The 27,704-nt window shown below is 53.7% G+C and overlaps 1 protein-coding gene across 1 annotated transcript; it reads right to left on the bottom strand.

The window, feature by feature from the left end:
* Window positions 1-11,900: 11,900 nt before the first annotated feature.
* Window positions 11,901-27,609, bottom strand: COL9A2 (collagen type IX alpha 2 chain). Its single transcript, XM_062509278.1, has 32 exons — window positions 27,538-27,609; window positions 25,459-25,533; window positions 24,356-24,391; window positions 23,472-23,534; window positions 22,513-22,566; window positions 21,771-21,806; window positions 21,595-21,618; window positions 21,402-21,455; window positions 21,147-21,200; window positions 20,926-20,973; window positions 20,738-20,794; window positions 20,226-20,279; window positions 19,583-19,636; window positions 18,916-18,969; window positions 18,702-18,755; window positions 18,572-18,625; window positions 18,355-18,408; window positions 18,145-18,198; window positions 17,897-17,950; window positions 17,653-17,697; window positions 17,517-17,570; window positions 17,169-17,222; window positions 17,046-17,099; window positions 16,236-16,307; window positions 16,108-16,143; window positions 15,904-15,948; window positions 15,750-15,782; window positions 14,441-14,587; window positions 13,945-13,999; window positions 13,011-13,199; window positions 12,808-12,885; window positions 11,901-12,106 (listed from the first exon to the last, which is right to left on the bottom strand). Exons 1-32 carry the CDS (start codon window positions 27,607-27,609, stop codon window positions 11,901-11,903), a joined length of 2,073 nt encoding a protein of 690 aa, XP_062365262.1.
* Between the last annotated feature and the right edge of the window lie 95 nt (window positions 27,610-27,704).

The raw sequence follows: 27,704 nt of genomic DNA on the forward strand, positions 1-27,704 counted from the left end.
GGCTGGGAGGGGTCCTGTGGGATCTGGGAATGGGAGTGGGTGCAGCTGGGAGAGGTCCTGTGGGATCAGGGAATGTTGGAAGGGATCATGTGGGATCAGGGAATGTTGGAAGGGTTCTCGTGGGATCAGGGAATGGGTGGAAGGGATCATGTGGGATCAGGGAATGTTGGAAGGGTTCTCGTGGGATCAGGGAATGGGTGGAAGGGATCATGTGGGATCAGGGAATGTTGGAAGGGTTCTCGTGGGATCAGGGAATGTTGGAAGGGTCCTTGTGGGATCAGGGAATGTTGGAATGGTTCTCATGGCATCAGGGAATGGGAGTGGGTGTGGCTGGGAGGGGTCCCGTGGGACCTGGGAATGTTGGAAGGGTTCTCGTGGGATCAGGGAATGTTGGAAGGGTCCTGTGGGACCTGGGAATGTTGGAAGGGTTCTCGTGGGATCAGGGAATGGGAGTGGGTGCGGGTGGGAGGGGTCCCGTGGGATCAGGGAATGTTGGAATGGTTCTCATGGGATCAGGGAATGTTGGAATGGTTCTCATGGGATCAGGGAATGGGTGGAAGGGTTCTCGTGGAATCAAGGAATGGGAGTGGGTGTGGCTGGGAGGGGTCCCGTGGGACCTGGGAATGTTGGAAGGGTTCTCGTGGGATCAGGGAATGTTGGAAGGGTCCTGTGGGACCTGGGAATGTTGGAAGGGTTCTCGTGGGATCAGGGAATGGGAGTGGGTGCAGCTGGGAGAGGTCCTGTGGGATCAGGGAATGTTGGAAGGGTTCTCATGGGATCGGGGAATGTTGGAAGGGTTCTCGTGGGAGCAGGGAATGGGTGGAAGGGTTTTCATGGGATCAGGGAATGGGAGTGGGTGTGGCTGGGAAGGGTCCCGTGGGATCTGGGAATGTTGGAAGGGTTCTCATGGGATTAGGAAATGTTGGAAGGGTTCTCATGGGATCAGGGAATGTTGGAAGGGATCATGTGGGATCAGGGAATGGGTGTGGTTGGAAGGGTTTTCATGGGATCAGGGAACACATGGAGTTGGAAAGGTTCTCGTGGGATCAGTTCGCTGTGGGCTGTAGAGCCCTTCCATCATCCGGAATATCCCAGTTCCAGGATAACAAAGTCGCTTCCCTGGAATTTCCATCCTGTGTCATAACCAACTCCTTGCTTCCCCAGATTCCGGGGTTGGTGTCCAGTGGATGATTGTCCCACCTCTCCATCCATCATCCATCCATCCATCCATCCGTCCGTCCGTCCGTCCGTCCCCTCCCTGCTCCCGGCCCTGCTGAGAAGCTGCTGCACCTCCCTGGAATTCCCCAGGGGCTGCTGGATCCATCTCCTCCATCCTGCTGGATCTCCAAGCCAAAGGTTCTGCTCCGGCTGCTCTCCCGCTCCCCGGCCCCGCTCCGAGACCTCGGCAAGGCCTGGGGGTGGGAGCTGCTCCCAGGGCTCCTGTGAGGAGTTTCCCGAATTTTGGGAAGAGCTTGGGCAGCAAAGAGGTTGTGCACAAGGTGCTGGATTCATGGAAAACACCTGGATGGGATAGGATGAGGATTTGGGTTTTCTGCATTTAGGATTCTGGCACATTTCTTGGTTGGGTTTTTTACCCCAGGGCTTGAGCAGAGGAAGAGTTTTCAGATGGGGCCTTTCCAAGCAAAACCTGGGAAGCTTTCATGTTCATGGAAAACACCTGGATGCGACAGGATAAGGATTTGTGTCGGAGTTTGAGTTTCAGGGTTAATTTTTTTTTTTTTTTGGTTGTGTTTTCTACCCCAGGACTTGAGCAGAAGAAGGGTTTTCAAAATGGGAGCTTTCCAAACCTTGGGAAACTTTTCCCTTCTTCCCTGTGTTTGATTTTCCTTTGGGCATTCCTGGCTGGATTTACAGAAAACACCTGGATGGGACAGGATGAGGATTTGGGTTTTCTGCATTTGGGTTTCTGGGTTATATCTTTGTTGGTTTTTCTACCCCAGGAAGAGTTTTCAAAAGGAATCTTCCCAAAACTTGGGAAAAGTTTCCCCAAAGCTTTTCCCCTCTTCCCTGTGTTCGTTTTTCCTTTGGGCATTCCTGGCTGGGTTTTTCCTGCCTCGTGTTCCCCCTGATTTGAGCTGGGCCCAAAACCCTGATCAGGAATTCGCTGCAAGACGATTCCAGAAGGGACAGGAATATCCAGAGGGATATAAATCCTCTCTGAAAACAACTCAACAAACACTAATTCCCCCAAAAGCTTCCCAAATCCTTTGCCCTTTCCAGACTGATCCTCCAAAGGGCAATGCAAGAGGAGTTTTATTTCCCAGGGGCGCTGAGGTTTTGTGGGATTTCGTGGGAGCAGGGAAGGCAGCCTGACATTTCCTCCTCTGGATCCTTGTGATCCAGAGTTTGCTTTGAGTCAATTTTTTTTAGGATCAGGGGAGGCAGAAGTGTCATTCCCAGGTCACTGAATCCAGGAGGCTCCAAGGAAAATCAGGATGAACCCTTTGGAATGGGGGTTTCCATCCATGCTCCCATTCCAGCATGGATTTGCTCCTCCCTGAAGCTCTGCCTACTGAAAATAGTGGGATAATTTGGGGTATATTTTTTTTTGTTGGTTTATCCTTGATTTTTCTGTGTGTAAATACATCAATATTTTATTTTTTGTTACTCCTGGCTCTCCTTCAGCTCTCCAAGAGGAGGGAGCAGAATTCCCAGTCTGCCAAAAAATGCAACCTGTGCTCCCAAAAATGCCACCAAGGTGCCCTGATTTGTCCCTGGAGCCCGAGAGCGGGCAGGGGTCAGGGAAATGTTCCCACGTGGATTTGGGGACACTGGAGTCAGGTGTGCTCCCACCTGGAGAGGATTCCAGGGTGAAATTCCATGGGAGGATGGATTGGGATGGGCTTTGTCCTTCCCAGCTCGTGGGACACAAATCCCAGCAGGATTCCAAGGGAATATTCTCCTTTTCCCTTGTCCATCCTCCCAGTGCTGGAACAAGGCTGGGATAATCCTTGGAATCCTTGGATCCCACCCGGCCTCCAGCTGGGATCTCCTGGCTTTTTCCAATCTCAATTTTCCCTAAAAACCCCAAACCCAAACAGCCCAACCCAAACCCCTGCCCTGCCACATCCCGGCTCCAATTCCAGCTCCCAAAACTCCCAACAATCCTTGGAAGCAGAGCTTGGATCCTTCCAGATTCCAGGGAATCCTGTCCAGATTCTGGGGAATCCTCCCCTGACTGCTCCAGGTGATGCTCAGTGCCTGGCTCCCACTCATTCCATGGAAAAACCAGGAGAAATTCACATCCACGAGCGCAAAATAAATCCAAAATATTTAAAACCAGGCAGGGAGGAAGGAGAGCTCGACTTTAAGAGAATTTGCTGCTTTGGATCCATGAATTCCCTTTTCCTGCTGTTGCCCAGGGAGCCAAGGAAGTGGGAAAAGGGGTTTATCCCATTTTTTGCAAGCTGGCTGGGATCTGCTCCATGCCATTCTCCATCCTTGTGCCCAGAGGACTTGCATATGGTAAAAAAAAAAATATATATGGAAAAAAAAGGGAAAAAAAATGAAAATAATAGGGGAAAAATTGAAAAAAAAAAAAAAGAAAAAATAAGAAAAAAGGGAAAAAAATGAGAAAAACGGTAAAAAAACACACAAAAAAAAGCTCAAATCCCTCTTTTGTACAGAGATATATTTTTATTAATTAAAAGTTTGTACAGCTAAAAAAAATAAATAAAAAAAACCCAAAATGTAATTTTTCTTTTCATTATCGTAGGGAAAAACAACAAGAAGTAGTGGGGGAAAAAAAAAATCAGCTTTTTTTTGTAAATGTAATAAAGTGTATAAATGGTTTCCATAAAAATGTACATATGGAATCTCTCCATGCCCCTGGCTTGTCTGCAGAATTCCCAGTTAATTTATCTGTCTCTGTATATGAGGCTTTTCCGTGTGTTCCCGGCGTTCCCTGCGGAATTTCAAAGCTATTTTCGATTTTGGACTTCCGAATAATAAAAAAATCTCGATTTTTGCATTGCTTTTTCTTACAGCCCTTGGTGCTTTTCTCCTTTTTTTTTTTTTTTTTTTTTTCTTCTTTTTTTCCTGTGGGTGTGTGAATTCCAAAAGGTTTATCCCGGGATTTTCTGGATGTGCACACACCTCTCATGCAGGGATGGAGATTCCCAACTTTTCCAGCTGCTGGGAAGTGCATCCCGGTTTTAGGAAAGGGGGAAATTCAGGCGAATTGGATGGGTTTGGAATTTGGAACTAATTTGGATTTGGCTTTTCCAGCGGGATTTTATCGGGAATATTCCATGGGAAGGGAGAACGGGATCCCTCCCCACCCCCACATTCCTGCTCCGTGAGCCCCAATTTGCCTTAATGAGGTTTTAATTAGGAGCCCAGCGCCTAATTGGCAGGAATTAATTTGGGATGGAGGAAATTTGGGATGAAAAATGCCCCGGCGGGGTCTTTGATGTCCCGTGGCTGCTCCCGTGTGGATTTGATGTTTTCTGTTGCTTTTTATTTGGCTTTTCCCACTCCCTGACGTTTTATCCTTGGATTTATCCCTTCCTTAGCTCGGTTTATCCAAAATAAAGGCAGCAGGAGGGAGATGAGGATTTTTTGGGATGTTTGGGGTGGCCAATTCCCAGCAGGATGAGTCTGGGCCGGGGGCGTTCCTTGGGATTTGGGGGCAGCAGAACGGATCCTGCTGGAATTCTGGTGGATCCTGAAGGAGGGAAGAGCTTCCCAGAGAAACTGAGGCTGCCCTGGAAAACTCCGAGCTTGGAGCAGCCTGGGATAGTGAGGGATGGGATGGGATGGGATGGGATGGGATGGGATGGGATGGGATGGGATGGGATGGGATGGGATGGGATGGGATGGGATGGGATGGGATGGGATGGGATGGGATGGGATGGGATGGGATGGGATGGGATGGGATGGGATGGGATAAGGGGATAATGGGATAATGGGATGAGATAATGGGATAATGGGATGATGGGATGGGATAATGGGATAATGGGATGGGATAAGATGGGATGAGATAGGATGGGATGGGATGATGGGATAATGGGATGATGGGATGGGATGGGATAATGGGATAATGGGATGGGACAATAATTAAGGATCCTTCCAACCCAAACCCTTCCAGGACTCTTCCTGCTTCCAATTCCCAAGGTTTCCTTCTGTATTTGGGGTTTCATCCCTGACCCAGGCCTCAGCTTTTGAGTGTTCTTGAGGAGAGAATTCCTCGTTTCCCAAGCGTTTTTTTGCTGGAATCTCCTCCAAAACATGGATTTGTTGCTTTTCCAAAGCTCTCCCATCTCCCAACCCCTCTGCTCACATTCCCTGGAAGGAAAGATCCCTAAAATCCCTCTCGGCTCTTCCAGGGGCTGCCAATTGAGGGAGAGAGCAGCAGGAAACTGGGAGAGAGAGCTGGAGCTGCCACTGGGAATTTTTGGGGGGAAGAAATGGAGAGAGCAGCAAAGCAGGAGCTGGAACATCCACCAGGAAAAAAAAAAATCCACGGAAAGAGCAGCAGGATAGGAGCTGGAACATCCATGGGGAATAAAACTGGGAGAGAGCAGCTGGGAGAGCTAGAAGAAGCTGGAGCATCCCCTGGGAATCTTTTTTTTTTGGGGGGGGGAAATTAAAAAGTTAAAAAAACAAAACCAGGGAGGGGACCAGCAGGGAAACTGGGAGAGCTGGAGATTCCACCGTGCGTTTTTTGGGACAGGAAAAAAACAGGGAGAGACCAATCCTGGGAATCTTCTGGGGGAAAAAAACATCAGGGAGGGAGCAGCAGGGAAACTGGGAGAGCGAGCTGGAATTGGAATATCCAGTGGGGAAAAAAAAAAAAAAGATGGGGAGAGACCAGCGGGGCAGAAGCTGGAGCATCTACCGGGCATTTTTTGGGGAATAAAACCAGGAAGAGGTGGCAGGAGGGAGCTGAGGGCTCTGGATAAATTTAGTCTGAGCTCGGTCCAGGCAGCCGCAGGTTCGGCTCCTTAATGAAACTCCTCACTCATTAACATCTCACTAATTCCGCGGCCGAGGAGTTTTTTAGGGCCGTGGAAAAGCGCCGGAATTCCCACAGCCGCAGCCGGTGGGAGCTGGGATAACCTCGGGATGGGGAGAGGGGGATGTGGGAGCTCAGCTCATCCAGGTGAGGTTTGGTTTCTATTTTTATTTTTATTTATTTGTTTATTTATTTTTATTTTTTTTATTTTTATTTTCTTTTTCCTGGCCGGAAATTCCAGGTGAAAAAATTCCGCATCCCCCAGTCCCAAATCCCACGGTTCCATCAATGCTGGAACTGCAGGAAATCCCACAAAAAGCTCTTTCATCCATCCCCAGAGTTTCCAGAGCCACAGGGAAGACACCTGAGGACTTCTCCAGGAAAATCCCATAGGATTCCTCCACAGGATCCGTGCCCTGATGCCAGGAGCTGACTTATCCCAAATAACAAAATGCGGGAGATATTTTTAATTAGTATTTTCTTCTTTCTTTTTTTTTTTTTTTTTTTTTTTTTTTAATGAAAATCCCCCACACCCACGAGCTTCCCAAACCAACCATCTGCCAGCCTGGAATATTCCAAACTCCAATAAAAACAAGTGGAAAACTCCCCGTGAGGAGAGCGAAAGTGCAGGAAAGATGGAAAAGATGGAGCTGGTGCGTTCCCCCACCTGGGATTTACAAACTAAATTATAAATTCAATATCGCTGTAATTAAATGTCACTTTAAAGATCAATTTAATTCAGCCTAAGGATGGAGGGATGAGGGGATGTCAGGCCCCATCCAGGAATTATTGCTCCATTTGCCCTTTCCAGCCTCGATTCCAGCTGATTATGGAGCAAATCCTTGGGAAACTCAGGAAATCCTTGCCCTCGCTCCCATTAACGGGTGATTAAAATTCAGCTTCTGGAGGGGCCTGGTTGGATCTTCCCAAGGGAATTCAGGGCACGGGAGGTGAAGGGGGAGATGGCACCGAGGGGAGCTTTGTGCTCCTTTTCCCCTTTTTTTTTCCTTTCCCCTTTTCTTTTTTCTTTTCCTTCCCCCTTTTTTTTTTTCCTTTCCCGCTCTTTTTTTTTCCTTTCCCGCCCTTTTTTTTTTCCTTTCCCGCCCTTTTTTTTCCTTTCCCGCCCTTTTTTTTCCTTTCCCGCCCTTTTTTTTTCCTTTCCCGCTCTTTTTTTTTCCTTTCCCGCCCTTTTTTTTTTTCCTTTCCCGCCCTTTTTTTTTTCCTTTCCCACCCCCCCTTTTTTTTTTTTGGATTTCCCCTTTTCTTTTACCTTTCCCCAGTGTTTTTTGCTTCCCCCCTTTTTTATTCCTTTCCGCTTTTTGTTTTTTGCCTTTTCCCCTTATTTTTACCCCCTTTCCCTCTTTTTTTCCATCCCTTCCCCCCTTTCCTTTTCCCCCCTTCTTTCCTTTCCCCTTTTCCTTTCCCCCACGAAGCAATTCCCGTTTTTTTCAGCAGGGAGAGCACGGCTCATTGGCAGAACCGACCCGCTGGGATTGTAACTATTGATTTTTATTTTTTTTTTTTCCATGCTTCCACCACTTCTCAGCACCTGGAAAGCTGCAGCAAATTCTGACACTTTGGGATTGCAGGTGCTGTCCTGGAATTTTCCTTCGGAAATCTGCCAGGAAATCTGGCCAAAAAAATGGGAAGAAATTATTTAAAATCCGTGTTCAGGCACAAAAAGGAGCTCAGGCTGAGGCTGATGGAGCTGCTTGAACCTGGAATGGTTTTGACTTGGAATTTTTGGATGTGGGATCAGCTGGGAGGGGCTGCCACAATCAGCACAATTCCCAATTCTTCTTGAGAATACACACCCTGTCCCACCCGGGAGGCCAAAAACATTTGGAACTGGACACAAATCCATGGATGAACTGCACCATTCCCACCTGCCAGGAGCTGCAGCACCTGGATGTGGCCTCTTGATCCCAGCTCTGGAATTCCCAGCTCCTGCTGCTGGCACTGCCACCCTGGAAGGTTCTGGTTCCAAAACTCCACTCCCTGCTGGATTTGGGAATTTTTAATTTTTTTTTTTTTTTCCCCCTGCATTTCCTCAGTGGTGCTTCCATTCCTGGAACACGGGGAACGAAGAGAATTCAAGCAGGAATTGCCAGAAGGAAGAAGGGAATCCCAAACCAGGTCGTTCCTCATGGGAAAAGCCTCATGTTGGATGCGGAATTCCCAAGCACAGCTTGTGGCTGCCAAATCCCTGGAAGCATCCAAGGAAAAACCTGGGACAGTGGAAGGTGTCCCCTAAGGTCCCTTCCACCCCAAACCCCTCTGGAATTCCGAAGGAATTGCTTTTGGAGCAGGATGGTGCTGCCAAGCCGGGCCGGGCTGAGCTCCTTTGGAAAAACCCTTGGAAAACAGATGGGAACAAAATGCTGTTGGCAGCACAGAGAGGTTTAAGGAGATCACATCCCAAATTTTTGGCAGCCTGGAGAGGTGACCGGAGCGGGGACGGCTGCCAGGATTTGAGAGCAACGCCGGGAAAATGACAACAGGAATCTTGGGAATTGGGATTTTGGGAATTCCTCGTGCTGGGGCTGAGCCCCCCCACCCCACTCTCTGCCAAGACCTGGGGGTTAATTAATACCACAACAAATCCTCATTAAGAGGCCTAATTAATATTCTTTCATTTCCAGACAGGAGGCAGCTGTTCCCTGCTTCCCATAGAGGGAGGATTGTGCCAGGAATTCTCCTGCGGGGACACCTGGGATGGGGACCTGGAGCTGGCTCCAGAGGGAGTGGATCCAACATTCCAAGGGTTTTTTCCCAGCCCCCATCCCATAAGCAGCCTCCTTGTCCACGGGCTCCGTGGAATGACGGATGTGGGAAGGTTGGATTTGATCTTGCAGGTGTTTTCCAACCTTCACGATTCCGTGATTCCCGTGTTTTCCATCCCAGTTTTCTGCCTGGGTCACATCGCTGTCCCCTCTGTCACCGCCAGGCCAATCCTGCCCTCCCCCACCTTTAATTTGGGCTCTCGTGGTTTCCCTGCTTCATTCCGCAGCCAATTCCATGGAAATGGAGGGAAGTTAATTCCCTGTGACTCCCCATTCCCTCTCCCCGTTCTGCAGGAATCTTGGAGCTATTTTTGGCAAAGCATCCAAAATTTGCCCCTTTTTTTTTTTTTTTTTTTTTTTTTTTTTTTCCCTGGAGAAGCAGGACCAGCTTCGTGAATTTTGAGCATCCTGCCGGTGTGGCTGGGAACAGCATTCCCGATGTTTTGACGGAGTTTGGGATTCATTTATCCCATCTCTTACAACATTTCATCAAAACAAACCACTTCAAAAACCAAATCCCACTTTTTAGGAGGGGGGAAAAAAAATCCAAACAAAAACAAATCAAACAATAATCCAAGAACAAAAAATCGGGAATTTTATAACACCTCCAATGACGAACTCCGTCCTCATCTGCTCATTTAGGTATTTAAGCCCTTGTTTAATTTCTAATTAGCGGTTAATCAGCTATCGAGAGAGAACAATCGGTGATTAGCTCGTCTTCACCTCCTCCAGGTGATTTGGGCTCATCAATGCAGCAGCTCCCGGGAAACTTTCCTGACATTCCTGAATTATTCATGGCCGCGGGAATGTCACCGGGGTGGGATTTCAGGACGGTCCCGGTGGGTCCTCGAGGGGAACACGTTACCTTTTAGGAAAAAGGGGGCTTTGGATGGGATTTTTTTTGGGGGGAAAAAAAAATTCCTCCCTGGGAGGATTGGAAGGGACTGGGATGGATTTCCCAGGAAAACTGTGGCTGTCACATCCCTGGAAGTGTCCAAGGCCAGGCTGGAAAAACCTGGGATAGTGGAAGGTGGCCCTGCCTATTTAATTTAATTATTCGAGGCTATCATTTATCCCGATTCTTCCTTTCCTCTTTTTCCACAGCTTTCCAAGGAGCTCGGAAGAAAAGGAAAACTGCGGGAGGTCTCCTGTCTGGAGGAATCCCAGGAATTCCTTGATTTCCCTTTCCCCTTCTTCCCTTTCGCCTTTCCCATCCCATCGAAGGCAGGCAGGACGCAGGATTCCATCCCTCCCTATTCCCGGGGATTTTGAGGCTGCGGGAGCAGATTCTTAAAGCCCTTGAGATAATTTGGAAAGATTCCACCTGGTTTTGTTTAGGAAAGAAGCCTGGCCGTGGTTTGGATGTCTGGGATCAGCTGAGGTGACCAGGACTGGGCCGGCTCCCAGGAGAATCCACGAGGCACGAGCAGGTGGAGGAGAGAGAGAGAGGCAGGAGCTCCAGGCTGCTTCCCGGAATTTTAATTCATTCCCGATCTTTTTTAGTCTTCCCAGATGCCGGCTTTGCCAGGCTCTGGATTCCCAGCTCCTCGTGCCTCCCAGGATGGAGCAGGAAGGTCCAAGCTGCCCCTTGCCTCCCTCAGTGATTTTTTGGGAAGCTGTGCTGGATCTGGAAGCAGCAGGATCAGCTGGAGCAGAGCCCCTGGATGTGCTGGATCCCATCCCAAAATCCCATCCCATCCCAAAATCCCATCCCATCGATGTGCTGAGAGTGGCACTGAGGAGCTCCCGAGGATTCCTGAATTCTCCTGGATGCCCAGGATGCTCCACAGGCACAGCAGAGCTTTTCCAGGGGCTGCCCTGGGAAGTGGCTTTTCCCTGCTCAGCCCCTAAATCCCACCTGGGAATGACTTTCCCTGCTCCAGGACCAAAACTCAACCCTAAATCCCACCTGGGAATGACTTTCCCTGCTCCAAGACCAAAACTCAACCCTAAATCCCATCTGGGAATGACTTTCCCTGCTCCAGGACCAAAACTCAACCCTAAATCCCACCTGGAAATGGCTTTTCCCTGCTCCAGGATCAAAATTCAGTTCCCAGCCCTTTCCAGCCCTTCCAGGTCCATCCCAAAAGCGGGAAGGGGTCAAAGGGAGGGAATTCTCCTTTTTTCCCCCAAAGAGAAGCTGGGAGCTCAGCCAGTCCCGGGGTTGCTCCAGTCCCTTCCAGAAGGAAAAGCGCGTTTATCGGGAATATCCCAGGCTGGAAGAGCGAATTCCACGGGCTGGCAGCTCCCTCTCGTGGGGGAAAAACAAGCCGGGAAGAGCTGGGATGTGCCCCAGATGTGCGGCACAGCTGGAGCGGGATTCCCCGGAGGGCTTGGACAGCGGAAATTCCACGGGAATTGCAGGGAGAAGGATCGGGATGAAACTCCCCGGAAAGGGAGGCTCAGCCAGGCTGTTCCCTCCCCTTTCCCAAAAGGGAATTTTGGGATTCAGGACAGCTGTTTTCCAGCTGTTCCATGTCCAAATTAGGGTTTCAATCTCTTTGGAATGGCATCCAAGTTGCTTCCCTATGGGATGAAGAAACTTCAACCCTCAGAAATCTTCACACCACCTTGCTTTGGTCCAAAAGAACCAAACATCATTCCGGTTGTTAAGAATCCAGCCTGGTTTTATTGTCCAGTTTTTCCAAAAGTTGTTGTTTGCCTCATCACAATTACAAAATATTCCCATTTTTATCCCTATTTTACAAAGATTTACAGCTCTGGGAGTGACCAAGTTGGAGCCGGGAATTCTCTTAAATAATCAAACTATTCTTTTGTGTGTGGGGGGGGGGGGGGGGCTTTAAAAATTCCAATTTAAAAAAGGGAGGGATAAAAAGGGAGGGATAAAAAGGGAGGGATAAAAAGGGAATTTCCACGAGCTCCTTCCAACATCACAGGGTTTATAAAATTTATTCCAATTCACTGTTTTGGGAAAGGGCACAGGGAGCAAATTTGGAACCCCACAGATGGAAAAAGAATTGGAGGCCACCCTTCATTCCCAAACTATACCAGCAGTGTGTCCCCACCCCAAAATTAACCCCAGCATTCCCAAGGAACGGGAAAGCGCGGCTGAAAGGTGCTCCCTATGGAATTGCAGCGTCGTGCTCACTTCGGGCATGGATTTTTCCGGGGGGAATTTCTCAGTACAGGGGTCCCTTGACGCTGCCCGGCTCCGTGAGGCGCGCGGCCGCGTAGGCAGAGGCTCCCAGGCACGCGGCAGGTTCACAAAATCCCGGGAATCCCGGGGGTCCCGGCAAACCCGGCCTGCCAGCCTCACCCGGGGACCCCGGCACGCCCCGCTCGCCCGCTTTGCCATCCAGAGCGTGACCGGGGATGCCCGGGAGACCTGGAGTGGGAATGGGATCTTCAGAGAGAGGGGTTTGGGGTGCTGAGCCTCGGGAAATAGGGATTGGGGTTTGGGAATGGTGCTGGTGGTGATGGGCAGAGGGATTCCAGGGAGAGGGAAAGAGGTGGTGGAGACGAGGCACAAGGAAAGGAGGGATGAGCCCTAGGCAGGTTTTGTGGGATGAATGCGGGAAAATTTGCAGGACGAACCTGGATGGGTTTTGTGGGATGAGCTTGTGCAGGTTTTATGGGATGAAGCTGGGTAGATTTTGTGGGATGAAGCTGGGTAGATTTTGTGGGATGAAGCTGGGTGGGTTTGTGGGACGGAGCTGAAGTTTTGTGGGATGAAGCTGGGCAGTTTTTGTGGGATGAAGCTGGGTGGGTTTGTGGGATGAAGCTGGGCAGTTTTTGTGGGATGAAGCTGGGTGGGTTTGTGGGATGAAGCTGAAGTTTTGTGGGATGAAGCTGGGCAGTTTTGTGGGATGAAACTGAGATTTGCAGGATGAGCTTGTGCAGGTTTTGTGGAATGAGCCTGGGTAGATTTTTTTGGGATGAACCCAGGCAGGTTTTGTGGGATGAACCTGGGTAGATTTTTTGGGATGAACCCAGGCAGGTTTTGTGGGATGGATCAGAAGGTCCCCAGCCATCACTGGGCTCATCCCCCCAAGGTGACAAAGGCCACTTGGGGACACCTGGTCTCACCTGGGATTCCTGGAGGACCCGGCATTCCCGGGTGGCCACGGCCAACTTCTCCCCGCTCTCCCTTCTCTCCTCTCTTCCCTGTGGGTACAAAAAGGAGGGAAGGACTCCATGGAAACCCAGGATGGCACAGCAGGGATGGGGACAAGCAGTGGCAGTGCCACCCCCGGGAGGGCTTCTCCTGGCACCGCGCCACCACCACCCACCTTTGGGTCCGACATTCCCGATCTGCCCGGCAGCTCCCAGGATTCCGGGGACACCTCGGGGTCCCATGGGGCCGTGGGGACCCTGCTCACCGGGTGGTCCCGGGGGTCCGGGGGGTCCTGGGGGTCCCACAGCCCCGACCCCGCCCAGGGCAGCTCTCTTGGCACTCACGGCCACCTCTGCCAGCTGCTCTGTGGGGCAGAGAGGGGCCAGGCTGGGATCCACGGGATGGCATCCATGGGATTAATGGGATTAATGGGATTAATAGGATCCACAGGATGGCATCCATGGCATCCATGGGATTAGTGGGATCCATGGGATTAATGGCATCCATGGGTTCCTTGGGATGGCATCCATGGAATCCATGGGATTAATGGGATCCATGGGATTAATGGGATCCATGGGTTCCTTGGGATGGCACCCATGGGATCCATGGGATTAATGGGATCCATGGGATTAATGGCATCCATGGGATTAATGGCATCCATGGGTTCCTTGGGATGGCATCCATGGAATCCATGGGATCCATGGGATTAATGGCATCCATGGGTTCCTTGGGATCGTACCCATGGGATCCATGGGATTAATGGGATCCATGGGTTGTTATCCATGGGATCCACGGGATTAATGGGATCCATGAATGGCACCCATGGGATCTGTGGGATTAATGGGATCCATGCGATTAATGGGATTAATGGGATGTTAGCCATGTGATTAATGGGATCCCTGGGATTAATGGGATCCATGGAATGGCACCCACGGGATCCCTGGGATTAATGGGATCCATGGAATGGCACCCACGGGATCCCTGGGATTAATGGGATCCATGGAATGGCACCCACGGGATCCCTGGGATTAATGGGATCCATGGAATGGCACCCACGGGATCCCTGGGATTAATGGGATCCATGGGGTGTGGCCACGCTCAGCCCTCACCTTGCAGCATCTTCAGCACCACGTCCACGATGTGCTGGTCCCCAGCATCCCGGCCCTGCCAGGAAGGGAATTTCGTTCCTTCTGTCCCCTCCCAGAGCCATTCCCAGCCCAAATCCCAATCCCAATCCCCTCCCTGCATCCCAGGTCACCTTCCCCCCCCTGCTCTTCCCCGTTCTGTCCCAAGTGCTCCATGCTCAGCTCGTTCCAGCATTGGAATCCAAAATGAGGTTTTTAGGGGGAAATCCCAACCCTGCAAATCCCTGCTGCTGGCTGGGATGTTCTATGGATGCCACACACGGTGGGAAAAGACAGAATTCCTCCCCAGCAAGGCAGGATCCCATTTCCTGAGTGGAACAGCAGCTCATTCCCAGCGGAGCTGGGTGGGAAGAAGAGGGAATTCCTGCAGAGCTGGAGCAGCTGAGGGCGCAGGGAGAGGCTGAGGAGGGATGTGGGATCATGTGGGATCCTGTAGGATCTTTGGGATCGGGGTACTCACGGCTGCGCCCCTCGGGCCCGGCATTCCTGGCACTCCACGCTCCCCCACCAGCCCCCGAGGGCCGGGTGGGCCGGGATAGCCCCGAATTCCTGGAGCTCCTGCATCCCCAGAGGGGCCGGGGAAGCCCAGGTCTCCCTGGATGCCTTGCTGGAAAAAAGGGATGGAGAGAAGGGGCAGGGCATGAGGGGCTCAGCCCGGCCCGAGCACGGGGGCTGCGCCCCAAAATCTCCCTAAAAACCACAGGCAGGACTGGATCCCAAATGGGGATGAGGCTGAATCCAGGGCTGGATCCCAAAAATTTGGGCTGAGGATGAATCTGGGTTTGGATCCCAAAAATTTGGGCTGAGGATGAATCTGGGTCTGGATCCCAAGCAGGACTGGGACCGAATACAGAGCTGGATCACAAAAATTTGGGCTGAGGCTGAATCCAGGGCTGGATCCCAAAAATTTGGGCTGAGGATGAATCTGGGTTTGGATCCCAAAAATTTGGGCTGAGGATGAATCTGGGTCTGGATCCCAAGCAGGACTGGGACCGAATACAGAGCTGGATCACAAAAATTTGGGCTGAGGCTGAATCCAGGGCTGGATCCCAAAAATTTGGGCTGAGGATGAATCTGGGTTTGGATCCCAAAAATTTGGGCTGAGGATGAATCTGGGTCTGGATCCCAAGCAGGACTGGGACCGAATACAGAGCTGGATCACAAAAATTTGGGCTGAGGATGAATCCAGGGCTGGATCCCAAAAATTTGGGCTGAGGATGAATCTGGGTTTGGATCCCAAAAATTTGGGCTGAGGATGAATCTGGGTCTGGATCCCAAGCAGGACTGGGACCGAATACAGAGCTGGATCACAAAAATTTGGGCTGAGGATGAATCCAGGGCTGGATCCCAAAAATTTGGGCTGAGGATGAATCTGGGTTTGGATCCCAAAAATTTGGGCTGAGGATGAATCTGGGTCTGGATCCCAAGCAGGACTGGGACCGAATACAGAGCTGGATCACAAAAATTTGGGCTGAGGATGAATCTGGGTCTGGATCCTAAGTAGGACCAGGACCGAATACAGAGCTGGATCCCAAAAATTTGGGCTGAATCCAGGGCTGGATTCCAATATTGGATTCTACAGAGCCCAAATCTGGTGCTGAGCCCAGAAGCTGAGCCTGAACCCAGATTTAACCCCAAAGAAGAGCTGAGCCTTAGTCCAGGGCTGATCATGGTCATTGGGCCTCATCTCCAGGGAAAATATTCCCTCAGCACCTCAGCCAGGAGGATCCACTCCAGCTGAGGATCCCACAAATCCCCCCATCACTCACCTGTCCCTTGGGTCCCGGCTCTCCTGACTCCCCCTGGGGACAGAGGACACAGGAAAGGCAATGAGGAGACAGCAGGAATTTAGGGATGGAGCTGGAGAGCCCAGCACAGGAAGAGATCCCCCAAAATTCCCAGGAATTATCGGGAAGCACCAACCTTCTCTCCCTTGAGCCCTGCCAGGCCATGGACACCGGGATCACCCTAAAGGAAAGGCAAGGAGAGATGGGAACATTCCCAACGTCACCCCACTCTCTGGGACGAGGGGGGAATTCATGGAGAAGGTGCCTGGAGCCAGTGTTAAACCCAGCTCTGTTAAACCCAGCTCTGTTAAACCCCTGCCACAGCCTGGCATGTACTCACAACGCTGCCTTTGGGGCCGGTTTTGCCCGGAGAACCCTGGAAAAAGGAAAATGTGGGATCATCAAAATCAGCTCCCAGCTCGGAGCAGCGTCCCTGAGAAGCCACCTTGCTGTCCCCAGAGCTGTCACCTTGTCTCCTTTGACTCCAGGTAAGCCTTGGGGTCCTGGGATCCCTGGTGGGCCCTGCTCACCTTTTGGCCCCTGGAAATCCAAAGAATATGGGAAAGTCAGTGAGAACAGGGAATGGAAAGAAGTTTTCCCATCAGGGAATTCTCCCCGAGGCATTGAGGTGCACGGGCAGCTCCCCAGTCCTACGGTGATCCTGTCCCTAGGAAAAACACCAAAAAATAATTTTTTGGGCTGTTTTCCCAGCACAGAAAAGCTCTGGAGAGGGGCTGGATGGCCTCCTGGGATGGGAGGAAATTCCTGTCCCAGCGTGGTGCCATTAATCCCTGAGCTATTCCCTAATCCCTCAGCAGCAGGATAGGCATGGGGTTGACCCCAGGAACAAAGGGGGAGGTGTGGCTGTGTCCCACTGATCCGGGCTCAGCATCCCCCATCCTCGGGCTGAGCATCCCCCATGTCCTAGCCTGGATTTGGGGACAACTCACCAGATTTAGGGACAACTCAGAGCATCTCCCATGTCCCAGCCCCCCTCTAGGGACAGCTCAGAGCATTCCCATGTTCCCACCTGGATTTGGGGACAACTCAGAGCATTCCCTGTATCCCAGTCTGGATTTGGGGACAACTCAGAGCATGTCCCGTGTCCCCACCTGGATTTGGGGACAACTCAGACCGTTCCCCCATCTCCCAGCCCAGGTTTTGGGGACAACTCAGAGCATTCCCTGTGTCCCAGTCTGGATTTGGGGACAACTCGGTGCGTGTTCCATGTCCCCACCTGGATTTGGGGACAACTCACCGGATTTGGGGACAACTCACCGCTCTGCCCTGCTCCCCGGGGGGACCCACGAGGCCACGCTCTCCCCTGTCACCCTGCAGGAAAGGAGCAGTCAGGGCCAGTCCCCCTGGCACAGCCACACCCCTGTGGTGTCCCCAACTCACCTTCAGCCCGGGGACACCCTGGGGACCCTGCTCACCCCGAGGTCCGGGCTCACCCTAAAAACGGGAAAGAAAATCCCACAAAAGATGGGATTGATTGACCGGCATCGTGTGCTCCTTGTCCTTCCCCGAGGGAGGGGTGGCACTGTCCTTGTTGCCACTGCAGGGTGGTGACAGGGGCAGTGATCCCAGCGGATTCCCGGGAGGGAATAAAGTGCCAGATTCAGGTTTTAGCATGCAGGAAATGGGGAAAAAAGGAAAAAAAAAACAGGGAAAAACAGAGAAAAGAAACAAGAGGGATGGACATCGAGGCTGTCCCCGGGAGGGACACGGGGACATGTCGGTACTTACGAGCTGCCCTGGGGCACCGGTGACACCGGGGTGGCCCCGGGGACCCGCTTCACCCTGTGAAGGGAGGGACAGGAGGGTCAGCAGGGACAGGGAGGGGACACGAGCCACGGGGTGGATGCTCACAGGTGTCACCCACCTTGTCACCTGGGCCACCTTTGCTTCCCGGCTGGCCCGGCAATCCCTAAGGAAGCAAAGCTGGGATCAACCCCTGGGCACAGCTCAGTGTCCCCACGGGTGCTGGCCCTGGCACAAAGTGTCACCCCTGGCACAAGGTGTCACCCCTGGGCACAGCTCAGTGCCCCTGCAGGTTTCTGGCCCTGGCACCCCTGGCACAGAGGTGTCACCCCTCAGGGGACAGGCTGGGGGTGTCCTGCACTCACAGCTTGTCCCCGGTGTCCTGGCGTTCCCGGGCGTCCGGCCTGTCCTGTGCCACCCTGTGAGGGACAGAGGGGGTGTCACCAGGAATGGGGTGCCCACAGGTAGGCAAGGGACTCCTGCCCAAGGAGGGGACAGTGCCCTTGACCCCGTGGGCAGGAGCTGCCATGCCAAGGGACATTATTCCCTTTGTCATTCCCGTTGTTCCCAGCACGGGTGGCATTCCCTGTGCCAGCCCCTGCAGCTCTCTCACCTTCACTCCGGGGATTCCTGGGGTGCCATCCTTGCCATCGATGCCCGGGAGACCCTGAAAAGGTGGAAGAGTCACTCATGTGACCCGTCAAAGGGACTCAAAGGCTCGTGGTGGGGACAAAAAAATAAAATAGTGGGAAGGGAAAGGAACATTCCGGGTCTGTGCTGGCAGGGACAAGGACATGCCCAGGCAGGGCACAGCTGTACTCACATTCTCCCCTTTGGGGCCGATGTCACCCTGGGGTCCCCTGATGCCACGGTTACCCTAGAGCAGGAGGGGACGAGTGTCAGTGTCCTGCTGGAGCAGGGGACAGAGCTGGGACAGGGGGGAGATGCCCCTCGAGGGCCCCCCAGGCAGAGCCTTTCCCTGTGGGAACGGTGCCAAGCAGGGGAAACGGGGATGCTGGCACTGGGGGGTTGTCACCTACCAGCTCTCCCTTGTCACCAGGGTCCCCAGGTGGTCCCTTGGGACCTTCCCTGCCCTGGAGGAGAGAGGAAAGCAAGGATTGAGCAGGGGAAAGTGGGATCCAGAGCAGGCAGGGCTGAGGGGGCACCCACCGGCCGCCCGGCGGCTCCGATGCTCCCCACCATGCCCTTGTAGCCAGCAGGACCCTGGAAAGAGAGCATGGAAAGGTGAATTGTCATCCCAATCCATCCCTGCTCCAGAGGGAGCATCCTTGAGATGGCCCAGGGAGGGAGGGATGCTGCTGGGAACGATCTCCGTGGATCTGGAGCCCTGATCCCAGAGCCAGGGGATGCCACCCCCACTCACCGTCTCACCCTTGGGCCCTGCCATCCCAGGATAACCCCTGAGGCCCTGAGGTCCCTGCAGGGAAGGAAACCACAGCCAGGTTAGCTGGAAAAACACAAAAAAAAAAAGCCAAGCCCAGAGCAGCCCAGGGGGAAGCAGCAATTACAGCAAAACCCAACACTGGGAATCCACCAGCTTTACCAAACATGAGGAATTCCAGTCCCTCCTAATTCCAGAGCCCCCCACCAGGTGCTTTTCCAGCTGTCAATTCCATAACTCCAGCAGGTCCAAACTGGAGCCACTTCCCTGGGCCAGAGCTCTGGGCTTCAAAGCAGTTTTGCCCTTTCCTGGTGTGGAGGGCTCAGCCCAGTAATTGCTTTTCATCTTCAAAGTGCTCTGAGAATTCCAGTGGCTTTAATTCTCCCCACTAGGGCAAGGGGGACTCAGGGGACAGCAGGGATTTATCCCAAATTGTCCCTGAGAACAGCCCAGGTGCCCATGGAGCTCTCCAGAGGGAGAAGTGATGGCATCCACGGCTTGGAGAGGGATGGGATGAAGGCTTTGCTTCAACCCCAGTGCTGGGAGCAGGGACACACCAGTGTCACCTCCCTGCTGCTGGGGACAAGGAGGCCACCCCCAGTTCCTGCAGCACTTGGGGGACAGAGGAAAAGAGGAATAAAGGATTTACCGGAGGGCCTGGGACTCCTTGTTCTCCAGAGGCACCAACGTCCCCCTTGGGGCCCTGGGGATGGAGAGAAAAGGGAATGTTGGAGGGAGAGGGGGGACAAAGCACCCTGGGGACACCACAGCCCTCACCTGGCACCTGGCAGGGGATGGGGACAGGTGGCCCTGCCCAGGAAGCCACCGTGGGAAGGTCCTGGTCCACCCTGGTCTCCCATTCCCACGTTCCCCGTTTTCCTCTTTACTCCCTTCGTCCTTTCCCTTCCCAAAACTCCTTGTCTGGGTCCAGCCCCACAGGGACAGAAACACCTGGATCCTGCTGGGATCTGACTGGGATCTGACTGGGATCTGACTGGGATCCGGCTGGAATCTGACTGGGATCTGACTGGGATATGACTGGGATCTGGCTGGAATCTGACTGGGATCTGACTGGGATCCTGCTGGGATCTGACTGGGATCCTGCTGGGATATGACTGGGATCTGACTGGGATCCTGCTGGGATCTGACTGGGATCCTGCTGGGATTTGTCTGGGATCTGACTGGGATCCTGCTGGAATATGACTGGGATCTGACTGGGATCCTGCTGGGATTTGTCTGGGATCTGACTGGGATCTCACTGGGATCTCACTGGGATCCTGCTGAACACTCACCAGCTCTCCCTGCTTGCCGGGCTCTCCGAGGGCGCCAGGGCGGCCTCTGTGTCCCTGAGGTTGGGAGAGGAAATCCGTGAGGAAAATCCCTGGCAAAGCTGCCAGGAGTGGTGTCCCCATCACCATGGCCACGTCCCACAGAGCCACCCTGCCACCATGTCCCACCCTGGGGTGCCTGGTGGGACTCAAAATCCCACTGGGGACATTGGGGTGGCTCAGAACCCCACTGGGGACACTGGGGTGGCTCAAAATCCCACCAGGACACTGGGGGGAGTGTCAGAATCTCACTGGGGACATCCTGAGCTGGGGTTGGGATTTTGGCCCAGGCTGCCACCCCCAGGAAGGGGTTGGGGACCCACAGGGACCTTTCCCACAGCACCTTTTCCTCCAGAGGAAAAGATCCCTGTCCTGGTGCTCCAGAGATCCCAGGGAAGGATCCTTCACTCCACCACATCCTGGAAGTGACAATTCCCATTTTTCCCCCCCTACAGCCAACTCCAAAACTTCCTTACCTTCAGTCCCTGCAGTCCCTGAGGGCCTTTGGGACCTGGGGGGCAGCTGGTGGGGCACTGGGAGGAGAGGAAGGACGAGGATGAGTCGGGAATGACCTGGAGAAGCCTGGGAAGATGGGGAGGGAGGGGTCCTGCTCCACAGGGGACACCCTGGTGACAGCAGGGGACAAGGTCATGGTAGCTCTCACCAGGAAATCAGCGCTGCCTTCCAGGCCCTGGAGATGTCCTGGGAGGCCCTGCAGGGATGGAAACCATCAGCATTCCATGAGTTTACATCAGGATGGTTTTACAGGGGCAGGGAGCAAGGAATGGGGTGGGAGGTGAGAGCCAGAGCTTGAATTCCAGCCCAAATTCCAAGGATGAGCCTGGGGAAACTTCTCCCTCCTGGAAGGGGCTGGGAGATACTCACGGGTTTCCCTGGAGGACCTGGGGGACCCCTGGGGCCGTCGGGTCCAGGGTCACCCTAGGAAAGAAAGCCAGGAGAGGAGAATTTGGGATGGGGAGGTGGAGACCCAGAGAGCCAGGATGTCCCAGCAGGAATGAGGACATCCCCAGGGTGGTGGCACCACGGGAACCTCCACTGCCATGTTTCAGGATTATCCCGGATTATCCCTGATTATCCCAGGAGCCCTGAAGGGCAGAGAAGCAGCTCCTGACTCCTCACCTTGGGTCCCAGCACTCCGATCTCTCCGGGAAGTCCAACCTGGCCTGGAAGTCCCTTAGGGGGAGAAATTCATGGAATGAGAGAGGTCCCACCCTGATCCCTCCCCTCTGAGGGTGCTGAGGTTTGAGCTCCTCCTGCACAATTCCAAGCAGGATCCCCAGGCCACCCATCCCAGCCCCAGCGTGGCACTTACGGGGGGTCCTGGCAGTGAAGGACCCTACAACAAAAATAAAACTACAATTGGTTCCAATTCCCCAAATCCCCCGGAATTCCTGCCCCAAGGAGCACGATTCCCACCCCATCACCAAGGATGGAGCAGGGGGGACTTGGGGGGTGCCCACCCCACCTGTGAGAGCAGTAGATACTCACAGGGAGCCCTGGTGGCCCTGGGAGTCCGGGCTGGCCCTGCCAGGACACAAGAGGAGAGTCAGGAGCTGGAAAAGGAGGATCTGCTCCAATTCCCAATTCCTGGATGAAGCCTCAGGGCCAAAAACTCCATCAGGCAGTTCCTGCATCCATGGATCGATCCCAGAGTGATGGGGACGGTCCCAGGCTGGGGAGGGGAGGGGAAGGGGGGAGTCTGGGAAGGTGGGAAATTGGGAATGTGGGAATTTGGGAAGGTGAGAGCCTGGGAGATTGGGAGCCTGAGAAGGTGGGAAATTGGGAATGTGGGATCCTGGGAAGGTGGGAAATCGAAAAGGTGGGAATTTGGGAAGGTGGAATCCTGAGAAGGTGGGAATTTGGGATCCTGGGAAGGTGGGAAGTTTGGAATATGGGAATTGGGAGTGTGGGATCCTGGGAAGGTGGGAAATCGAAAAGGTGGGAATTTGGGAAGGTGGAATCCTGAGAAGGTGGGAATTTGGGATCCTGGGAAGGTGGGAAGTTTGGAATATGGGAATTGGGAGTGTGGGATCCTGGGAAGGTGGGAAATCGAAAAGGTGGGAATTTGGGAAGGTGGAAACTTGGGAAAGTGAGAGCCTGAGAAGCTGGAAGCATGAGGAGGTAGGAAATTGGGAATGTGGGAAATTGGGAATGTGGGAATTTGGGAAGGTGCGATCCTGGGAATGAGGGAGCCTGGGAAGGTGGGACTCCAGGGCTGCCCCTTACTCACTTTAATTCCTGGCCTGCCAATGGGTCCTGGCTCCCCTTTCGCTCCTGTCAGGCCCTGCAAGGGAACAGACTCAGGGAATTATTCCCATCCCTCCTGCTCTCCAGGAACTTGTGCTGCGTTGAATCCATCAGGAGGGGCCAAGGGCGGAATTTCACAGCACAGGGACACCCTGCAGGGACCCTGGGCACATCCAGCTCTGGCAGGGACACGTGGGGAGCTCCACCCATCCCTGATCCCAGTTTTATCCCTGGGATGGGGCAGGAACCCACCCCAAAGCTCCCCAGACACCCCTGAGACTCCACCCAGGGTTCCTGGGCACTGGCAGGGTGAGGGGACAGCTCCGTCCCCTTCGTGCCACCACGTCTGCCAGGCTGTGCCAAGGAAGTGGGGACAGTGGGGGAACTGCTTCGGATTTATTCTGGAGGAAACAAGAGATCTGCTGGGATTCCCAAGCTGGGAAGGGGTGGAAAAAGCAGTTCCCAAACTCTTTTGGGATTCCCAAGCTTTTTTGGGATTCTCAAGGTTGGAAGGGGTGGAAGAAACAACTCCCAAACTCTTTTGGGATTCCCAAGGTTGGAAGGGGTGGAAGAAACCATTCCCAAGCTCTTTTGGGATTCCCAAGGTTGGAAGGGGTGGAAGAAACCATTCCCAAGCTCTTTTGGGATTCCCAAGGTTGGAAGGGGTGGAAGAAACCATTCCCAAGCTCTTTTGGGATTCCCAAGGTTGGAAGGGGTGGCAGAAGCTCTCCTTGAGCTCTGCTGGGATCCCAAGGATGAAAAAGGGTGGCAAAAGCTCTTCCCAAGCCCACTTGGGATTCCCAAGGTGCTTTCAGCTCCTGCACAGAGGGATTTGGGGATGTTTTAAAGTGGGACAGACCCTGGGGACAGGAGGGGTTTGCTGTGACCCCACTGTGACCCCAAGGGCAGGGACACCCCGAGGGGACAGGGGGCAGTTCTCACATCAATGCCCGGCTTCCCGGGGGATCCATCCACACCGGGGGCTCCAGGCTCGCCCTTGGCACCCTGGAAAAGGGAGAAGAGTGGGGTCAGGTTGGGATGAGCCCCTCTGGAATTTGGGGTCAGGTTGGGATGAGCCCCTCTGGAATTTGGGGTCAGGTTGGGATGAGCCCCTCTGGAATTTGGGGTTGGGATAAGACCCTTTGGAATGTGGGGTTGGGACAAACCCCTCTGGAATGTGGGGTCAGGTTGGGATGAGCCCCTCTGGAATTTGGGGTCAGGTTGGGATGAGCCCCTCTGGAATTTGGGGTTGGGATAAGACCCTTTGGAATGTGGGGTTGGGACAAACCCCTCTGGAATGTGGGGTCAGGTTGGGATGAGCCCCTCTGGAATTTGGGGTCAGGTTGGGATGAGCCCCTCTGGAATTTGGGGTTGGGATAAGACCCTTTGGAATGTGGGGTTGGGACAAACCCCTCTGGAATGTGGGGTCAGGTTGGGATGAGCCCCTCTGGAATTTGGGGTCAGGTTGGGATGAGCCCCTCTGGAATTTGGGGTTGGGATAAGACCCTTTGGAATGTGGGGTTGGGACAAACCCCTCTGGAATTTGGGGTCAGGTTGGGAAGAGCCCCCCTGGAATGTGGGGTCAGGTTGGGATGAGCCCCTCTGGAATTTGGAGTTGGGATGAACCCCTCTGGAATGTGGGGTCAGGTTGGGAAGAGCCCCTCTGGAATTTGGGGTTGGGACAAACCCCTCTGGAATGTGGGGTCGGGTTGGGACGAACCCCTCTGGAATTTAGAGTTGGGCTGGGATGAGCCCCTCTGGAATTTGGGGTCAGGTTGGGATGAGCCCCTCTGGAATTTGGGGTCAGGGGAGGGGTGTGTACTCACCGGGGAGCCAGGGGCTCCAGCGGGACCTTTGTCACCCTGGAGAAAGGGACAGGGATCTGTCACCCCACAGAGCCCTCCCGGGCCATCGGGGTCCCTGTGCCACCCCAAAAACAGGAGGGACCCCGGATCCCACAGGTAGGGCAGGATGGGGCTGGGTTTGGGAAGGGTTTATTGGGATTTGTGAGGGATTTATTGGGGTTTGAGAGGGATTCATTGGGGTTTGTGAAGTGGGGTTTTGTGAGGGTTTTATCAGGGTTTTGTGAGGATTTTATTGGGGTTTTGTGAGGGTTTTATCAGGGTTTTGTGAGGATTTTATTGGGGTTTTGTGAGGGGAAATTGGTGAAGGTTGTACTGGGGTTTTGTTAAGGCTGTGCTGGTGTTTTTTGGGGGGGGTTGAGGGTTTTGAGAGGGTTTTAGTGGGTTTGTGAAGGGTTGGTGTTTTGTGAGGGTTCTGCTGGGATTTGTGAGGTTTTTACTGGGATTTTGTGAGAGGAGGGTTGTGAGGGTTGGGCTGGGGTTTGTGAGGTTTTTTTACTGAGATTTTGTGGGGAGTGGGGGGGGAGGATGGTTGTGAAGGTTTTCCTGGAATTTTTTGAGGATTGTGCTGGGGTTTCCAAATCTCTTTGACTGCCCTGGGTATAAATAACACTAAAATAACACTAAAATAACACTAAAATAACACTAAAATAACACCACATCCTGGAGAAAAGGAACTTCCTGCTGCCTCACAGGGCTCCCCTCTGTTCGAGCCCCCCATTCCCCAACCCATAGGGGATCCAGAGCCACAATTCCCCCCACACCCCTCTGCAGGACCCCCATGGCATGTCACTGTCCCCCCACCCCAGATCCCCCCTTCACTGGGCACCTCTGGGTTGATCCCTGCCCCAACCCCTCCGAGCATCCTCCACTGTACCCCAACCTCCCAAAAACCAATTCAGGCTCCAATTCCCGAGCTGTGGATTTGGGGTGCAGCCTCTGTGCCACCTTTGTCTGCCCTAAATGAGGAGTGGGAACAGCAGGGAGCCCTGTGCCACTCGCAGTGTCCCTTTTGTGCCCCGTGTCCCCTCCCTCCCCACTGCCCGCACGGGTTCCTGGTCACTCACATCGATGCCATCAGCTCCTGGCACTCCTGGGGGACCGGGGGGCCCTCGTGGGCCAGGTTCTCCTGGTGGCCCTCTCTGCAGGAAAAAAGGGATGGGATCCACGTCAGACGAGTGTGGGGGGCACAGGGAGCCCCTGGAATGTGCCAGGAATAATCCATTTCCAGGGAGCTGGGATGGAGAACAGCCCGAGGGGTCAGAGCTCTGCTCCTGCCGTGGATCCCCAGGCACAGATGGGGAAATCCAGGACATTTCCTCACACTGGCACCTCCAGCTCCTCATTCCCTGCCCAGTTGCTGTCCCATTTCTCCAATCTCCTGTTCTGGTGTCCATGGGGAACAGAGCGGGGTCTCCATGGGGTGAGGGCAGCATTTCTACCCCTCCTCCCTCTTTCCCTGGTGTCCATGATCTCCTACCCTGATGGAATGGGATCTCCATGGGATGACATTTTTACCCCATTTATGCTCTCTCTTACCTTGCTGCTCCTGCCTGGATGGAGCAGGATCTCTGAGCATTTCTCCCCCATCTCTGTCCCCCCACTCCCTGCCACTTCCAGAGCAGGGTGCCCATGGGGTGAGGCAGCGCTTCCAAAAACCCCTTTTAGCTCAGAGTGGGATTTCTGGGAGCACTGGCAGGATTTAGGTGCCCAAAACCCCAGGATAAGGTGGGGACCCCCAGCCCCTCCGTGTGAGCTCTCCCCGGGCTGGGCTGGCTCCGCTCCCAGGCTTTGGACAAAAGCTCCATTCAGGGAAGCTCCCGGAGCCTGCCCCTGGCTTTGAGGTTTGCACAGGACTCGGCAAAGAAACCTCTGTTATCCTAACAGGGAGTTCAGGGGGAAAAGATTCCAGTCCTGGAGACTGGAGCCCTGGTGTTCCTGGAAATGGGAAGCAAACGGTGGCTGGGCTGCACTCCTGCAGCTCCTCCAGCCTCCCAGGTTGGGTTCATTTAAAAATCAACATAAATACAAGGAATAAATGTAAATCTATAGGGATGAGAGGTGCTGCTGGTTCGTGTGCACGACAGGAGAGCCCCAGCTCCACCTTGGATCAATCCCCGAGCCGGGGAGGGAGCGAGTCCCCATCCCTGGGATCAGCCCTGAATGGCACCTTTGTCCTGCTCAAGGAACGAATTCCAAAGGGTTCCTTGTTCCCAAAATTCCCACATCCCCCTTGCTCTGCTCCCCTGCCCCCACAAGCCCATGGAGATCCCGAGGGGGGTTTAGGAAGGAGTTGTCCCCCAGCTTCCAACAGGCAGCTCAGAAGCCACATGGAAAAAAATTTCCAAAATCTCTAAAATCTGATTTTTCTTTTTTTCTTCAGTTGTAAGTCAATGAGAGTTTTTTCCAGGTGGAATCCCACTGCTTGCCTCTCTCCAGGGCTCCTCTTCCCTTTTTCCAGATCCACTTTCTCCTGCCTCTGGGTTAGCCTGGAGAGTCCACAGGGACCCCTTGACAGCCCCCATGGAGCCCTGGGACAACCCCAGGAGGGGCAAAGCCCCCCCAGCCCTGCTCAGTCCAGATCTGCAGCACATCCCAGGAAAGAAGGAACAAATTTCCCAGAAAATCCAGTGGGAAAAACAGAGTCCCCCACTGCTGCTCCAGGGGGAAAACCAAACTAAACTTGTTCAGCCAACAATTCCCGAATTTCCAAGCCCGCACTTCCTGCACGGAGAGGTCTGTGGGGCTGTGGCTGTTCCCACCTTCCCAGGGGGGCATTCCTGGGAAAAGCAAAGGAAAAAGTGCTGGGGGAACAAAAAACCCAAAAGTGCTCAGCAGGGCGAGGGAGCCGAGATGGGGAATGTCCGCTGTCCATCCCCTCTCTGTCCCTTCTCCATCCCTGTCTCCATCCCTTTCTCCATCCTCTCTCCATCCCTTTCTCCATCCCCTCTCCATCCTCTTTCCATCCCCTCTCCATCCCCTCTCTATCCCTTTCTCCATCCCCTCTCCATCCCCTCTCCATCCCCTCTCCATCCCCTCTCCATCCCCTCTCCATCCCTTTCTCCATCCCCTCTCCATCCTCTTTCCATCCCTTTCTCCATCCCCACTCCAGCCCGCAGCAGAGCGGGATCGAGCACGGCACTTACGAGCTGGGCCAGGCAGAGGCAGGAGGCTTGGAGCAGGAGCCAGAGCTGCGACACGAGGGTGGCACGGGCCATGGCGAGCCGGGCCGAGGCGAGCCGGGCCGAGGCGAGCCGGGCTGGCACCGAGCGCGGCTGGCACCGAGCGCCGGCTCACAGCGCTCCGGGACACC

The sequence above is a fragment of the Cinclus cinclus genome, chromosome 26 (assembly GCF_963662255.1).
Source record: "Cinclus cinclus chromosome 26, bCinCin1.1, whole genome shotgun sequence".
Classification (NCBI taxonomy): domain Eukaryota; kingdom Metazoa; phylum Chordata; class Aves; order Passeriformes; family Cinclidae; genus Cinclus; species Cinclus cinclus.

Coding starts and splice junctions, on each gene's coding strand:
- COL9A2 (XM_062509278.1), bottom strand. CDS start 27,609: ATGGCCCGTGCCACCCTCGTGTCGCAGCTCTGGCTCCTGCTCCAAGCC. Junction 21,807..22,512: donor TTGGCAGGCCAGGAATTAAA/GTGAGTAAGGGG, acceptor GTGTCCTGGCAG/GGCCAGCCCGGACTCCCAGG. Junction 18,970..19,582: donor AAGGAGTCCCAGGCCCTCCG/GTAAATCCTTTA, acceptor CCTTCCCTGCAG/GGACCTCAGGGCCTCAGGGG.